This window comes from Muntiacus reevesi, chromosome 2 (genome assembly GCF_963930625.1).
Source record: "Muntiacus reevesi chromosome 2, mMunRee1.1, whole genome shotgun sequence".
Lineage (NCBI taxonomy): Eukaryota > Metazoa > Chordata > Mammalia > Artiodactyla > Cervidae > Muntiacus > Muntiacus reevesi.
Genome location: NC_089250.1, coordinates 25,335,226 through 25,353,310, shown reverse-complemented (window position 1 = coordinate 25,353,310; position 18,085 = coordinate 25,335,226). Strand labels below are relative to the sequence as shown.

The 18,085-nt window shown below is 36.8% G+C and overlaps 1 protein-coding gene across 1 annotated transcript in view; it reads left to right on the top strand.

Moving 5' to 3' along the window:
* Window positions 1–4,727: 4,727 nt before the first annotated feature.
* ENKUR (enkurin, TRPC channel interacting protein) overlaps window positions 4,728–18,085 on the top strand; it is a 33,465-nt gene continuing 20,107 nt past the window's right edge. The window contains exons 1-2 of the mRNA XM_065921108.1: window positions 4,728–5,287; window positions 13,863–14,008. Coding sequence (XP_065777180.1) covers window positions 5,202–5,287; window positions 13,863–14,008 — 232 coding nt within the window. The 5' untranslated portion in view covers window positions 4,728–5,201. The remainder of the gene's footprint in view (window positions 5,288–13,862; window positions 14,009–18,085) is intronic.

The following is an 18,085-nucleotide window of genomic DNA, read 5'->3' as shown; positions in this document are numbered from 1 at the left end:
TTCAGTATCAATATTATTTCACCATAAAAATCTTCCTGACACTAGCTTATAAAGTGCTTTAACATGTAACAAATATTATCATTTTAAAGAAAATTAAAGAAGTTACATATTAAATTTTGTTTTGTAACATTCAGCCACAAACTAATTTTAGGGTTTCGACATCCACTGTAGGCAAACCAAACGGCAAGAGAAGATGGAATAATGCCCATGGCATATAATTTTTATCTGGAAACTGAATTTTTACTTAAGAGGTAACAGAGTCAGTTCTCATTATTCATGGTAGTTAAGTCTATCTAAGTCACCATGAATACGAATTAGTGAATACTGAACCACTGCTTCTGGGAGAAGCACACACTGTTCTTAGGTTCTTGTGAGCCTCTGGTTACAATATTTTTGCCAACTGATCAATACATAATGTTTTATGTGTGTTTCTGCTTACAGACATCTTATTTAATATATACATAATGATTCATTACCACTGAACTCAGACTTTAATACAAGCCTGAAGGAAACTTACCTAACGCATACATTTTCTCTGCAAGGCACCTGGTGGCCTCACTGCCTTAGGAACACAAGGCAACACTTCAGCCGTCTGCTTGGGGGCCATTTTAGACAAGAAAACCAGCAACCGGAAGCACAAAAATGCAAAAAATGTGGCACTTAAATAGAATTCAAAAAAGACCCTTGTTTACAGTAGAAGCTGAAACAAGAAGGCAGAGCATCACCTTGCTTGACCCCAACTTGAAACAGGCATACCTCCTGACTCAAATTTTTCACCATGGTGCATGTGGCCATGAGTGACTGCAGAAGTGCTGTGAGCATTAATTTGGGGTTATAAATAAACTTGAGCAAGTAGAATTCACAAATAGAGAACTTGTGAAAAGTGAGGACCGACTGCAAATCATTTTCCTTTATGATTCAAAGCCATGTTATTAGATGTTTTTCATTTACCTATATTTTAATATGTTTTTCAGTAAAGGGGTCATGAATAGGCAATTTTTCTTCAGCCCAAGAACAGAACTACTTCAAATTAAAATGGGAGTCAATCACGTAAGAGTCAAGAAACAAAACCAGTACTTAAAGACCAAATCTCTTGACCTTAAAGTACTCAGGCTTTACTCAATCATTGATGTTTGCAAATAATTGATGCAGAGCCAAGTTCTACACAAAAGTATTTTAGTAAACTCTCTAGTTCCTCAGGGGATGGAAGATGTATACCACTCCATTACACATTAATAATTTTTAAACAGGTTTTCTTACTAGTCGCTTATAGTGTAGTTTTTTGATCCACTAGTTCCAGTAGATACTTCTTAGACATAAAAGACCTTGTCAGAGACAAATGAAAAGGTAGTGATGTGTCAGTTATCACAGCAAGAACTTTAAAAAACAGAAACAGAATGTCCACATGTACATATTAAATACTGTGTGACCTCAAGGTATGAACTTTAACAATTTTACTGTGGCAAGCTGATCAAAACCGAATATAGACTTCAAGGGAAAGAAAGTACAGAAACCACTTTTAACACATTTTTAAATTATTTTCTAAGAATACTAACAAAGGTACATTTTTAAACCAGAAATACATATTACCTTTTAGCAAAGTATTCACAGTGATATTTTCCTATGCTTATACTAGATGATTGGTAATTGAAATTATAAGCGCATCAATTTTTACTTCCAAAATAGTCCAGAAAATTTCAGTTCCATTATAAAATTACCTAGTTTTCAATACTAATGGTAAACTTTCAAAACCTATTTAGTGAAAATGACTTAGCATTTGTCACCCATTTAAAATATTTGCTATTACTCTCCCAAAATAAAACACAGGACACAGTACTTCAAAAATTATTTCATGATGAGAAGTTCAATGAACTTTTGAAAATATTTGTGCAATGATTATCCTTGTCATCCTGTTTTAATACAAACTCTATTTAAATTTCTAAGAATGACTAAATCTAGTCCACTATTTTATGAAGAAAGATATTCTAAGGTTTTAAAATATTCTTTAAAATTGCTGCATTTTTACAGCAATGTTGTTTTCCCATAAGTAATAAGAAAAAATGCAAATATACTAGGATATAAACTAACCAGAAGGTTAGAAGCTTTGCTTTTAATACATAAAAATCCTCTAAACAAGCCCTCCAGTTAATTAGCTGACTGAAACAGCGTGGTGGAAGGCCCACACTTCAGTGCCACGTGGTAATCACAGGGATCTTACAATCAAAGCATTTTCCAAATTCACCTCTCATCTTTGCCTTTATCTTAGAATCAAAAGCAACTAAGCCTTTTCTGTTGTTAGTCTTTTGCTGTTAAATATTATCTTAAAGGTCTTGAGTATCTAATTCAAATGATTAAGTACTCTTTGTAATTCTGTAACTTAGAAAAATATTGTCAAAACTATGTCTTAAGAAACGGCTTATTTTCTTCCCAGTTGTCCTATTTCTACTCCCACCTCTGAGTAGAGTAGATTTTATTCATCTAAGTAGATTGAAATAATCCTTAGTTAAAAAAAAAAAAACTAATTAGTATGTACAACCATTCATATAAGGTGTTTATGCAAACTACTACCCACAGGCCAACTGTAGCTCACTCCTGTTTTTGTAAATTATATTTCATGGGAAAAAAACTTTGCTCATTCATTTTTTCCCCCCCATTTCTTAAGTATTGTCTTTGGTTGCTTTGGAGCTATAATGGTAGTGCTTGAGCAGTTTCAAAAGAATATATCTGGCCTGCAAAGCCCCAAAATATCTATTATCTTGCCATTTACAGAAAAGGTTCACTACCTCTGATGGCATACCAGTACTAATTCTCTATGGACATACTGAACATAGGCATTTCCTTGAACAGGACTGCCATTTTGAGTGAATTATAAAAATCAGAAACATATTCTTCGTAAACATGCTTTCAAAAGCCAAGAATTACAGATAAATACCTAAAGGGGGAAAAAGTTCCTTTCCAAATGATTTAACAACTTCACTAAGACTGTATACTAAATACATTACAGCGAGACTTTAAATTCTGTTCAGTATTTTTAAAACCATAATAAATATACTGACATCAGGGAAATTACTGTATTCAGTAACAGCAGAAAGTCAAGACAAGCTGAGGCCAGTGGGTACTTACTAACTAGAGAAATCTAGTTTGCCCTTATTGGCTCTTTTAGGAACTGATAAACATAAAGAGTCCTTAATGTCTAATTAGACATGTTATAAACTTTGGCCAAGGACTGTCCATTTGGCTAACTATTATCCTTTCAAGTCCTCAGTTCAAATCTTAGCACAAATAGAGAACAGAATTATTCTCTACACAATCTAAGCAAAAATAACCAAAAACATGAAATACTCAAAAGTGGAAAGAAAAAGGGCAAAGTGGCATATACATACAAGTATTTTGTAAACAGAAAATCTGATGTGAAGAACAGAACCATCAACCCCAAGGTGCCATTCATCTGAAATAAAATGTCTGTTAAACGCCTGGGATAAAAAAATAGAAACCTGACCAACTGGATAAGAAAAAACTAAGTTTATTCTTATTGTCTGAAATTCACCAAGAGCCCAAGATGATAAGCACCTACACATTCAGCAAACTTTGTTTTAGGTAAGAACTGGATTTATTTAGTGAGAAACAAACTCCACAGAGCATGGCTCATCTCAGAAGGCAGAGCCTATAAACTCTTTTAAGTCAACCAAGCTACCATGCTGCTTTGTCTGCACCACCGGGCACCCTGGCAGTGACAGGCCCAAAACTGGCCTCTTATCTTCAAGCATCCTTACTCCTTTTGGGCAGAATGGCTTTTATAAGGTTGATCAGAACCATATTGCCAAAATGTCTTTCAGAGCCTCTGGATGGCAAAGGCTTCTAAATAAGAGTCTTTCCGCAGTCAATATGGGAATCAGTAGGTTCATGGAAGACCACACGGATCAAATGGAATAAAACGGTTCCCAAGACTATTTTCAAAAAGGGACGCCAGAAAAAAAGGGAGGAGCATAAAATTCAAAGGCCTGTTTAAAAGGAGTCTTCTGGTTTAGGCTGCTGGCTTAGAAAACAAAGTCAAGCCCTATAAGAGGAGGGGCCCGATAAAGAGGTAAACAGGGGGAGAAGGAGCGAGGCGCGAGAGTAAGGGAGACAGGTGGCCGAGGGGAGGACGAGGGGAGCGGTCCTGAGCGCTCGCACAGGCGGCCGCACAGCTGAGCGCGAGACGCAAGCGGCCGGGAAGGCGGGCGCGGCCAGATTGCTGGGATCACCGCCCAGCAGCGTACAGGGGAAGACACGGACCGGAAAAGGGCATGCGATGGGAACGGACTGATTCTACAGTTTCCCTTTCTCCTCTAATAACTCACCAAGGAAATCACACTGAGAAGACGGGGGGGAAGGAAAGGAAATGGGAAGGAGCTTCCGGGAGCCGTCAGCGCCGCCTCGGGACAAAGTCCCGCACCTCGGACTCCTGCCCCTGCTGGCCCACAGCCCAAGACCCAGGCCTCGCTAGGTCTACCTCGCCCCACCTCGCGCAGCGGCCTCTGCGCCTGCGCAAGGGCTGGCCTCCCCTTTCGCGCGCCACGCCCACCGCCGAGCTGCCCAGTACCTGGTAAGCTACTCGTCCTGCGCCTCACCAACTCGATCCTAGGCCCCGCCCTCCCTCGTCCTATCCTTCACGTCGGACGTGCGTCAGCGTGGCCTCAGTCGCTCGCCCCGCCCCATAGGGTTGACGCCTGTGGACGAGAGTATTGTTTGACGCCTGCACAGCGGCACGGTTTCCAGTCTGTCTGTGGTAGAATTTATGTTTTTTTTCCAAATACACAGAGAAAAGAGCAACATTTTTAAGGGGACTCCATTTTCCACCCCTTTACAACCAAAGGTACATAAAACTGTGATTTTCACGTTGAGCTTCTCTGACAGAAAAGGAGCCTTTGCAAGAGGAAAGTTTGGAAAACTAGATTGCGACGCCACCTTCTCGTTGCCTGGTTACTGTTTCCACGGCAGTCGTGCCGTCAACAACGCTAAACGAGCCCAAGAGTCGTAGAAGGGGTATTTTACTTTCTTGCCAAGAGAGGACGCGAAGAAGAGGTCACGGGGGAATTGCATGAAAGAAACGTTAGTTCCTTGAGAAGGCAAGAGGGTAGGAGAGGAAAGGACAAGCTGTGAAGAAAGGGATGGAGATACTGCTATAGTGAGAAAAAAGCTAAGTAGTTTTCAGAATTCATATGGTGGCCATGGATCCAACGGGCCCTTCTGAGAGCATTTATAACCTCATACCCAGTGACGGGAAGGAGCCTTCACAACCTCCTAGGTATGTGGGTAAGCAACGATTGTCATTTGAAACAAGAATGGAGAATTGTTCCATTTCAGGATTAAGTAAGCATCCTATGGCTTTCAAAACATCTCAATGAAGTAGCCTTGGGTGACAGCTGCTTAAAGAGAAGTTGTGAAATATAAGTATTTAGCTTCTCATAATTCAGAGAGAGGGTGGTCCGGTGCTGTGAGAGGGCCATTTTCTTATGTCAGCCTCTTGTTCATACGTGTATAATTGTTCGTAATTTAATTGTTCGTGTGTGATGTGGTATACAACATAGCCTGAAATGTCTTAGTGTTGAAAAAAGAGAAGTCACAATTTTATCATCCTGCGTTAGGATACTTGATATCTTGTTTCAGGAGTTCACTGTTTCCTTTCTGACTACACTGCTTTCTCTAAAGAAAGATAATACCAGTTTTTTCCCAAGAGTATTGTCAAATATCTATTTCTATTTGTTTCTGAGCCTCTCTCTCTCTCTCTCTTTTTTTTTTTTTTTTTTGATGAAGCAAATGCACAAGATAGTGCCTAAGGTCTTTTTTTGATCTAATAGTTGATAGAAGAATGGATAAAACAGAGACCCAAAAATATGTGATAGAGTTAAGATTTTTATATAGGTGTTAGAACCCCTTTAGTTCCCCAAATTTTCAAAAAGGTAGCCACACAGTAAAGGTCTCAGTTACTCACCTGGGACTTAGCACTTACTTAAATCTCTAGGGACAAAAAAAGGTAAAGAATAGGGAAAATCTCTTTCCTCCTAGGATTTTGCAGCTTTTTACCTTTCTCCTTTTTCTTGTTCCAAGTCAAAACTACATTGAAAGAGCACTGGGCTAAAAACAAAAAATTAGGCTCTGCAACTGATTGGTTTTGTAATCTCTAATACATTATTAAAATTTGTTTTCTGATCTGTAAAACAAATTACATGAATGGATAATCTTTAAGGTCTTTTAGATCTAATTGTCAATTATCTTTTTTAGTAATTACTTGGAGTGCCTAACATTGTCAACAAGTGGACAGATCCTTCCATTTTTAAGCCTGAGTATCTTTTTTAAACCAGACCAATACCTATTTTGTTTTCCATTAGCTTCTCAAAATCAAGTAGAGATTGGAAATAGGAATTCAAAGTAAGATTTGGTAGAGTTTCAGAGTTGATGAGAAGTGTTCAAATAAACTATTGCTGAATGGAGTTTTGGTCAAAAATTCCTGTATATTGTACAAGATAAAAGCTCCTCCTCTGTAACCCACTGGCAGATTATATTTTTCATAGAATCCTGAATTTGAATTTAAGATACTTTATTAAATAGGCATTTTGTTTATTGGTAAATTTAAAAAGGTTTACTGTGTCTAGGTGGCTTTTTCAAGAAATTTTATAGGAAAAATCTTTTATTTAGTTGGCAAATGTATAATATCATCATTGGGTAATGTTGCAGTGACAGCTCAAACTCCTTGGTTTACTCTGAAGAAATAAATAGGAAAAACTAACTTATGGTGAAAAGAATAGAAGGCATCCAAATGTGATGCCAAAGAACTGTTTGTGTTAGGGTGAAGTCAACCTACACTGCCAGCAACAACCAAGAGGAGTTTTTAATTTGACAAGATGTCATGCTTGCAAGACACTTTATTTATTAAAAAAAACAACAACCACAGAGCATAATAAAACACTTAACCAATTCTTTCTCTCCACTGTAACACAAATTTCCCTCACAGTAACACAATTGCCCTTACCCAAACCACTTATTAGTAGTAAGAATTCTTGCTAAGAAAGAAATATATTAAGCTATGAGTCTTTGCATCACTGAGTTATATACCTAGTTTCTAGAAAGTTCACTGCAGCTCTTTGCAAGTCTTGAAGATGATTGTTCAGCTTTCACAAAGAGGCAGATTCCTTGGGGAAACCACAATTGATGGTACCTGATCTCCCATACCACAGAGATTACAGTCTCCTTGGGGAACTGAAAGATAAACATTAAAGTGTTGGTTAACAATAAAACCATACATCATTGAAAACCCTAATGAGAGATGCAGATGCTAAATGATAATTTAGAAAATGGATATATGAAATCAAAGTGTGATGAAGGACACCCTCTTCCAGTTGAACTGTGAGCTATGAGCAGTCTAAAGTTTACATGATTTCATATTACAGCATTTCATAATGCTGTAATAATATTGGCCTGAAATTTTATTTATTTATTTTTTTTTGGCCTGAAATTGTAAAACAAGCATATAGCAGTAGTTAACCAGATGTTCATCTAGTCGAGTAGGATTAAAAAAAAAAAAAAAACTCAAACATCATCAGATTGTACCAACTTTTGGTCACTTTCAAATAAATTGACATGGACATGTTTATCTAAAGACTCAATATGACTTAATATATCATGACTGTTGGCAAGAAAATATAAGTATGGTATGTTTATTGAATATGACAACTTTAGTTTTAGAAAAATCTATAGCCCACATCTAATAAAAACTAAAAAGTAGGGCCAGTTGTCTGAGTCACCCCTAGATCTTTACAATAAAACCACACCATCTAGAAAATGGAGTAAAATGCAACTATTGAAAGTGTAGTGGAAGCAAGCTCAGTGTTCATCAATAGCTGAATGGATAAAGAAGATGTGGTGTGTATATGTATATACACACATATACATGCAATGAATTGCTACTCAATTATAAAAAAACATGGAATTTTCCCATTTGCAGCAACATGTATGGATTTGGAGAGCATTATTCTTAGTGTAATAAGTCAGAGGAAGACAAATACTGTGATGTCACTTAAATGTAGAGTCTAAAAAATACAACAAACTAGTGAATAAAATAAAAAAGAAGCAGATTCACAGATAAAAAGAACAAACTAGCGGTTACCAGTGGGGGTGGGGGGGAAGGAGAAGGGAAATACAAGGGTGGGGCAAAAGGGTTGTTATGGAATTATATGAAATGTGGGTGAAACTCGCATGATTTGAAAATTGTAAAACACTATAGCATTGAAAAAGCCTTTCATTAAAAAAAAGTGTAAGCTTTACATATATTAATTATGAAAAGATACCACATTATCAAGTTAAAATCAAGTTACAATTCATACATAGAGATACAAAAATTTTTTTGGAAAATTGAGATTAAGGGAACCTATTAATAGATCTTTTTTCTTGTGTTATTGAGATATAATTGACATACACCATTATATTAGTTTCATCATTTAAAAAATTTGTAATTTTGAAAAAAATTATTCATACAGAATAAAATATCTTGTTTTCTATGGCATGGTAAGCTTTTGGTTCACACACAAAATAGTGTAATGAATCACAAGATGCAATTTCTAAAAAGGTGAGTATACACACTCCTTTTTACCTCAAAGAAGGTTATTAGTCAAGAGATCATATATGCTAATTACAGTTTCCGTGGGAATTTGAAGGCACAGATTTGGATTGAACATTATTTCTTGAAGGTATCTAATGTACTCATTCATTTTGGACTGTAATTAATTCATAGCTGTTGAGTTCAAGATTGAAGAAAGTCTTCTAAAAGCAAGAAAAAATTTAATGTTTCTCCACACAAACTTATCTACATAGTAAGATGAGAATACAAGTTACTGAAAGTGATATAGCTGAATTTCTGCTTCCAGTCAAGAATGGAATTTACCCTCTCACCTTAAGCAACTAAAACACCAGGAAAATATATGTAAAACAATGGTTTTTTAGACACTGAACAACAGGCAGCACAGAACGGTCATCCCTAAGTGAAGGGAAACAAGGCCTACAATTGTCCCAATATTCTTCCTGGAGAAAATCTCCAGACAAAAGTTCAGGAAAGAGAAATTAAAACAAAATCCAGCAGTTTCACTGAGTTAAAGTGACAGGATTCAGAATTTGAGGAGGTCAGTGAGTGAAGTCAAGTTGCTCAGTCGTATCCGAACTCTTTGCGACCCCGTGCACTGTAGCCCACCAGGCTCCTCCATTCATGGGATTCTCCAGGCAAGAATACTGGAGTGGGTTGCCATTTCCTTCTCCAGGGGATCTTCCCGACCCAGGGATCAAACCCAGGTCTCCCACATTGCAGGCAGATGCTTTAACCTGAACCACCAGGGAAGCAAGCCATGTACCATTCATAGCACAGAGTACTATAGAGGAGAAAACTGCATAGATAGAAAATTATGGAAGTATACAGGAGGATTTCCCTGAAGTCTTTAGTTGACAGTCCACATGTATGATGAAACTACCAAGGCCAGAGAAATAACCTACAGAAAGCAGCAGAGCCAGATAAAGTCTATGTTCCCACCAACCAGAGTGAATCTCATAAGATACAGGGGATTGAGTGGAGTGCTCAGAAATAAGACCAACTTAGAACTGGACTAAAAGCTGCTGGTCCCAGAAATATAATGTATATAACCAAGAGAAAAATCAGTCGATACAAACAGACAAAGAAACGATATCAGTGAGAGAATTAGTAGACAAGAACACTAAAACCACTATTTAAAATATTTTCATGTGTTCCAAATGCAGATGAAAACATGAGCAAGACATAGAAGGATAAAAAAAATCTACATTGAATACATAAATAATACTATGTCTAAATGAAAATAGTATACTGAATGGGGATAATAGCTAAGACACTGAAGAAAAAATATTTTTGGATTTGAAGACATACTAATAAAACAATACAAAGTGAAAATGAGAGGGAAAAAAACTGAAAAGGAAAACAGAATCAATGAGTTGTTGACCACGTCAAGCAACCTAACACAAGTGTAATTAGGATCCCAGAAGGAGAGTAGACTGATATAGAAGAAATATTTGAATAGTGGTCAAAATTTTTATAAAATTAATGAGATATTTAAATCCGCAAATCAAAGAATCATTATGAACCCCAAGAAGGAAAAGGAGGAGGAATAATAAGAGAAGAAGGAAACCATTCCAAGGGCAATTAACATAAATTTTCCTAAAACCAGTAATAAAGAGAAAAATACTAAAAACAGCCAAGGAAAAAAGAAACATTACATACAGAAGAAGAAGGAAGGTCATCAAAAAAGTTCATCAGAAAATACAAGAAGCCAGAAGTTTTAAAAGTGCATAATGCACAAGAAAGTGGTATGAGCTAGAAATTGGGATTTATACAATGACATAAAGATTACATAAAATGGTAAATATGGCTTCCCAGGTGGCTCGATGGTAAAAGAATCCACCTGCCAATGCAAGTGTCGCAGGAGACAAGAGTTTGATCCCTGGGTCAGGAAAATCCTCTGAAGAAGGAAATGGCAACCCACTCCAGTATTCTTGCCTGGAGAATCCCATGGACAGAGGAGCCTGGTGGGCTACAGCCCATAGGGTCACAGAGAGTCAGACACAACTGGGCATACACACATGCACACAGATGGGTAAATGTTAGTTTTTTTCTTTTTAAATTTCTTTACAATATACTTAGCTTTTTAAGGGGAAAATAACCACAATGAATTACAGGTTTATAACATTCATAGAACCTAGGATTAAGATGGGGGAGGGGTAGATGCAAGTATGCTTTTGTGAGGTTCTTATATCCTGTAGTATAATAATACTGTAGTATAATAATACTTGAAGGTAGACTGTGATGAGGCAAACATATGTATTGTAAACCTTAGAACTTCTACAAAATAAAAACAAAAGATAAGACAGCACAAAATAAGGAAGAACCAGCAATGGGGTATGTAGAAAGCAATAGCAAGATGGAAATTTTAAATACCGACACATTTTTTAAACCACATTAAATGTCAATAGTCCAAACAAAATAAATGAAACTGTTAGAAAGGATAAAAATTCTATGTTCTCCACAAGAAAACCCCCTTAAAAAATAAAGACACAAGAAAAAAGTCAAAGAATAGACAAATACTGTATTATTATAAATTAAAGGAATACTGGATTGGTTATATTAATATCAAACAGTAGATTTTAGACTATAGAATTTTAAGAGGGATAAAGAGTATCACTTTACAATAATGAAGTGATCAGTTTTCCAAGAAGGTATGATAATTCTAAAGGCTGTGCACCTACTAATGGAGCTTCAAAATGCATGAAGCAAAAGCTGACAGAACTAAAAGAAGAAATAAATCCACAATTGTAATCAGAGATTTCAACATCTCCCTTTCAATGATTATTAGAACCCTTGAAAATAGTATCCAATGAGTTTGTCCTGTCAGTTAGTATCCAATGAGTTTGAAAATAGTATCCAAAATAGTATCCAATGAGTTTGTCCTGTCAGTTGAAATAGTATCCAATGAGTTTGTCCTGTCAGTTATGGAACACTCCAGCCAACAGCGGCAGTGTAAATTCCCTTTTCCAATGTATATAGAACATTTACCAAGATAGACTATGCTTTGTGCCATAAAACAAGTGTCAGGAAACTTTAAAGGATTGAAATTTTACAAATTATATTTTTTTAACCATAATAGAAATTAATTAGAAATCAGAGTGCTATCTGAAAAATCCCCAGATATTTGGAGATCAAGCATAACACATTTAAACAAACTTCTAACACGAAGACGACATCAGAAGGGGATTTAAAAGGTTTTTGAACTGAATGAAAACGGAAGCATATCATATCAAAATTTGTGCTATGCAGCTATGAAGCAATGCCTAGGAGATATTTTTGACTTCTATTAGATAAGTCAGGTCAGTCACTCAGTCGTGTCCAACTCTTTGCAACCCCACGGACTCCAGCACACCAGGCTTCCCTGTCCATCACCAACTCCCAGAGCTTGCTCAAACTCACGTCCATCGAGTCGGTGATGCCATCCAACCATCTCATCTTCTGTCATCACCTTCTCTTTCCACCTTCAATCTTTCCCAGCATTAGAGTCTTTTCCAATGAGTCAGCTCTTTGCATCAGGTGACCAAAGTATTGGAGCTTCACCATCAGTGCTTCCAATGAATATTCAGGACTGATTTCCTTTAGGATGGACTGATTGGATCTCCATGCAGTCCAAGGGACTCTCAAAAGTCTTCTTGAACACCACAGTTCAAAAGCATCAATTCTTTGGTGCCCAACTTTCTTTATAGTCCAACTCTCAACATCCATACATGACTACTGGAAAAACCATAGCTTTGACTAGATAGACCTTTGTCGGTGAAATAATGTCTCTGCTTTTTTTTTTTTTTTTTTTAATTGAAGTATAATTGCTTTACAGAATTTTCTTATTTTCTGTCTAACTTCAACATGAATCAGTCATAGGTATACATATATCCCCTCCCTTTTGAACCTCCCTCCCATCTCCCTCCCATCCCAACCCTCTAGATTGATACAGAGACCTTGTTTGAGTTTCCTGAGCCATACAGCAAATTCCCATTGGCTAGCTATTTTACATATGGTAATGTAAGTTTCCATGTTACACTTTCCAAACATCTCACCCTCTCCTCCCCTCTCCCCATGTCCGTAAGTCTATTTTCTATGTCTGTTTCTCCATTGCTGCCCTGTAAATAAATTCTTCAGTACCATTTTTCTGGATTCTGTATATATGTATTAGAGTATGATATTTATCTTTCTCTTTCTGACTTACTTCACTTTGTATAATAGCTCTAGGTTCATTTACCTCATTAGAACTGACTCAAATGCATTCCTTTCTAATATGCTGTCTAGGTTGGTCATAGCTTTTCTTCTAAGGAGCAAGCGTCTTTTAATTTCATGGCTGCAGTCACCATCTGCAGTGATTTTGGAGCCCCAAAAAATAAAGTCTCTCACTGTTTGCATTGTTTCCCCATCTGCTTGCCATGAAGTGATGGGACCAGATGCCATAATTTTTTGAATGTTGAGTTTTAAGCCAGCTTTTTTACTCTCCTCTTTCACTTTCATCAAGAGGCTCTTCAGTTCTTTGCTTTCTGCTGTAAGGGTGGCGTCATCTGCATATCTGAGGTTATTGATATTTCTCCTGGCAATCTTGATTGCGGCTTGTGTTTCATCCAGCCCAGCATTGTGCATGATGCACTCTGCATGTTAGTTAAATAACCAGGGTGACAATAAGTAACCTTGACATACTGTTTTTCCCAATTTGGAACCAGTCTGTTGTTCCATGTCGAGTTCTAACTGTTGCTTCTTGACCTGCATACAGACTTCTCAGGAAGCAGGTATAAGTACAAATGTTTAAAGTCAAATAGCTAAAATTGCGCCTTAAGAAACTTAAAAAGAAGAAGAAAAACTCCAAATAATGAGATATAGTAATGATCAATGCAGAAATCATTGAAATGGCAAATGTGAACGTTAGAGAAGAGAAGACTTATAAGCCAAAGAAAAAGAACAAAGGAGAGAGAGAGGAGAGACAGACTACCAATATCAGATATGAGAGAGGTTACATCATTATAAATGCTACAGATGGTCAAAGAGTAGTAAGTAAATACTATGATCATCTTTATCCTGGCACTGTTTTATTAGAGTAAAACTTTAATCTAGCTTGCCTAAGCCTGATGTACAGGGCTCAGATAATTATGCTTAATGACTATCTCCAAGTGAATATAGATATATATTATAGAATATAGATACATGTAAATTAGAAATGTATATCCTTTTGAAAACTTTATGTGATTCTTATTAAAGATAAATGCTACAGCTTTTTTTAAAATTTTAGGTATGTATCAATTTTTAAAGCAACTGTAAAAGATGACATGCAAAAATTTAAAACTGCAATGAAAACTATGGGACCAGCAAAACTTGAAGTACCTTCTCCAAAGGATTTCCTGAAGAAACATTCAAAGGAAAAAATTCTACCACCCAGTAGGTTTTATCACTTTTTAATTTTAAGTGTTTATGGGTAATTTAACTAAAATTATTTTGTCTGTGAATATTAAATGTTCACAGTAATAACAACTTTAGCTCATATTAAGCAGAATTTTAGAGGCTAGGAGAAAGCAGAAATCAGGAATATAGTACATCCACCATAGTATTCCTAACAGCATTATTTATAATTGCCAAGACATGGAAGCAACCTAAGTGCCCATCAGCAGATTAACAGATAAAGAAGTTGTGGTATATGTATACAATGGAATACCACTCAACCATAAAAAAGAATGAACTATTGCCATTTGCAGCAACATGGATGGACTTGGAGGGTATTATACTAAGGGAAATAAGTCAGACAAAGATGTAAACTTTTTTATATCACTTATATGTGGAATGTAAAAGATAAAAGAAACTGGTAAATATAACAAAAAAAGAAGCAAACACAGAGTAAACTAGTGGTTACCAGTGGAGAGAGGGAAAAAGAGAGGCAATAAAGTAGGGGATAAAGAGGTTCAAATTATTGTGTATAAAATAAGATACAAGGATATATTGTATAACAGGTGATATAGTCAAATTTTATAGTAATTATAACTGGAGTATAACCTTTAAAAATTCTGAATCACTGTATGGTACACCTGTTACTTATATAATATTACAAATCCACTACAATGAAAAAATGTATTTTAAAAAAATCTCAAAAACCCTACTATGTAGTAGAAAAAGAGAGTAGAGAATGCTAAATTTCCTCCCCCAAAGACTTTCCTTTTGAAAATGCAAGCATCTTGAACTACGTCTTGGACTATATGATAAAGCCCCAACTCCAGCACCATCTTCAGATCTAGCCATATAACATCAATAACAAGCAACAATTATAAGAGTTCTAAACCCCAAATGGGCAAAATTGCTTGGACTCTAAACCGTATCTAGTCTTTTCTCCAGGAAATGAAAATACAACCACTGCTATCAGTTGTCAAAGCAATGACCAGTCTCATTTTAGCTTTGAGTATGGGCTTTAAATTTCTCAGATCTCGAAGACCATTAGGACAATAAAAGAATTGGATGTGATGGAAGAGGCTTCATGAATGAGAATCAGTTTCTTGGGCATGCTACCTGTGCAGCCACACTGGGCCCTGTGCTTCAAAGGATCCCACACTTGGTTTAATGCTCTGCTTTTGTCATCTTGAAATTCCTAATAACCTTTTATCACGGAGTCCCACATTTTCATCTGTGCTGAGCCTCACAAATGTTGTAGTCAGTTATGGTCATAGAGAATATGGATATTGGGGGAAAGGCCATCAGAAAAGTGGAGAATAGATGAAAAAGGATTTGTGGCAAGTATGCACGAAGCAGCTTCTTCCCAACTTGAGTATGTCTTCCCTGCTGGTTTTGGATAATAAACTCAAGAGAGCAATGAGTCTATGTCTTTTAAACAGTTAGCCTCTTCCCATCTTCTTGGATCAAAGAACTAACACAGTATGCCAATGAGGGTATCACCTTTTGACAAAAGTATAACTCCTTCTCCCTATGGTAATGTTTTGTGTCTCACAATCCTCTCATAACCCATATGCCATGATAAAGGATGAGGGCATTATTAGGAAAGATGAAAGAAGCAAGTGTGAAAATACAATATTAATGTTTAAATTCTGTTCTTTGAAAGTCTCTTGTCTTTTCCTCATGTGTTATTTTGCAACCCACAACCACTGGAGAATACTGGAAAATCTTAAAATAGAATTTAATTCCTTAAATGCCTTAGGACCAGTGACATTACTTGGGTCCTTATGAATACTCGCCAAAGTTAAGCATGTTACATAGCACAACTACCAAACTGTAAATCCTAAGTTTCAAATAAGGAAAAAGAGATGAAGTCTGTCTTTCTTATAAACATTATAAGGTAAAACAAACACAAAAATTCATTGGCCTTAATAATAAAAAATTGGGAGTTTTGCAAGAGCTTTAAAGGTCCATCAAAATAAGAGAAAATAAAAGCCCATGCAGTGAAACAAATTTGAAGGTAACATAGGCCAAACAGCTACCAGTCTCTTTGTGAATATGCTGCCATTTTGAACACAGGAACTTGCTAGACACACTGAAAAATACCTACCAGGTATATGAACATTTCTCTGAATTCAAGTAGTGGAACATCTGCATGACTATGAGACCCTGTTGACATTGCCATTTTGTTACAGCCTAAAGTGAAAAGTGAAAGTCAAAGTCACTCAGTCCTGTCTGACTCTGCTACCCCATGGACTGTACAGTCCCTGGAATTCTCCAGGCCAGAATACAGGCCAGAATACTGGAGTGAGTAGCCGTTCCCTTCTCCAGGGGATCTTCCCACCCCAGGGATCGAATCTCCCACACTGCAGGCAGATTCTTTACCAGCTGAGCCACCAGGGGAGCCCAAGAATACTGGAGTGGGTAGCCTATCCCTTCTCCAGCAGCTCTTCCTGACCCAGGATTCAAGTTGGGGTCTCCTGCATTGTAGACAGATTCTTTACCAGCTGAGCTACCAGGGAAGCCTAGAAAAAAACCAAGTCATTTGGCTTTCAGATTTGGCAGTCAATTGTGGTCATAGAGAATATGGGTATCAGGGGGAATAATTTGTGACTAGACATTCTCACCCCTTTTTCCAAAGCTTCCTCCATTGTCTGCAAAGAATCAGACACGCCTGAGCAACTAAGCAGCAGCCCCATTGCCATCCTCTACTCTTGGGTTGATAGATGAGATGATGCTTAGGTAGATATACCATAGAGTAAGATGGGGGTAGGCTTTAGGCTTTATCCAGCACACAACCACAAAGCAAGATTTATAATCTACTTACTCAACTAGGAATGAGTTATCAGTCTTCCTAAACTGTTGCTTTATTTTCTGAGAATTCACTTTTGCCTCTTAAATGCATTTCTAAAGCTATAGTTAAGGAAGTCATCGGCATGCACTTTCAACTCATAATTAAATTTGGCTTCTAAATATTTCTCATGTGAACATATAAAAGCCTCTGGTTTTGAATTGAAAGAGACATGTGTACCCCAGTGTTCATCGCAGCACTGTTTACAATAGCCAGGACATGGAAGCAACCTAGATGTCCATTGGCAGACAAATGGATAAGGAAGTTGTGGTACATATACACAAGGGAATATTACTCAGCTATTAAAAAGAATGCATTTGAATCAGTTCTAATGAGGTGGATGAAACTGGAGCCTATTGTACAGGGTGAAGTAAGTCAGAAAGAAAAACACCAATACAGTATATTAACACATATATATGGAATTTAGAAAGATGGTAACGATGACCCTATATGTGAGACAGCAAAAGAGACACAGATATAAAGAACAGACTTCTGGAATATGTGGGAGAAAGCAAGGATGGGATGATTTGAGAGAATAGCATTGAAACATGTATATTATCATATGTGAAAAAGATCGCCAGTCCAGGTTCGATGCATGAGACAGGGTGCTCAGGGCTGGTGCACTGGGATGACCCTGAGGGATGAGATGGGGAGAGAGGTGGGAGGGGTGTTCAGGATGGAAAACACATGTAAATCCATGGCTGACTCATGTCAATGTATGGCAAAAACCACTACAGTATTGTAAAGTAATTAGCCTCAAATTAAAACAAATAAATTAATTTTTTTAAAGCTTCTGGATTTTTAGGCAAACTGGTTATACCATCCTTACTTGGGTATGTTTAATAGATGGGAAATATTTGGGTTGTAACAGGTTTATTCTCTGCTCCAGGCTTTGTAAGAACTCCACAATTCAATTTCTGACAATGTTCACAACATCTCAGTAGTATGATAAATAGGAAGAAGATAACTATTTTTGTAGGTCAAGAACAGTAAACAATTTTACATATTAAGCAAATATATACATCATAGTCTACATATTACATTTTTTCATCCCCACTATCATGTAAACTCCATGAGAAAGGGGACTTTGTCTCTTTTGTTCACTTCTGTACCCACAGTTCCTAGAGCACTACCTGGGAACATAGTAAGTATTCAACAAAAACATATTGCATGAATTAATGACTAAGTGAATATTGAAAACTTCCTTTATAATGTTTGCAGGGGGTATA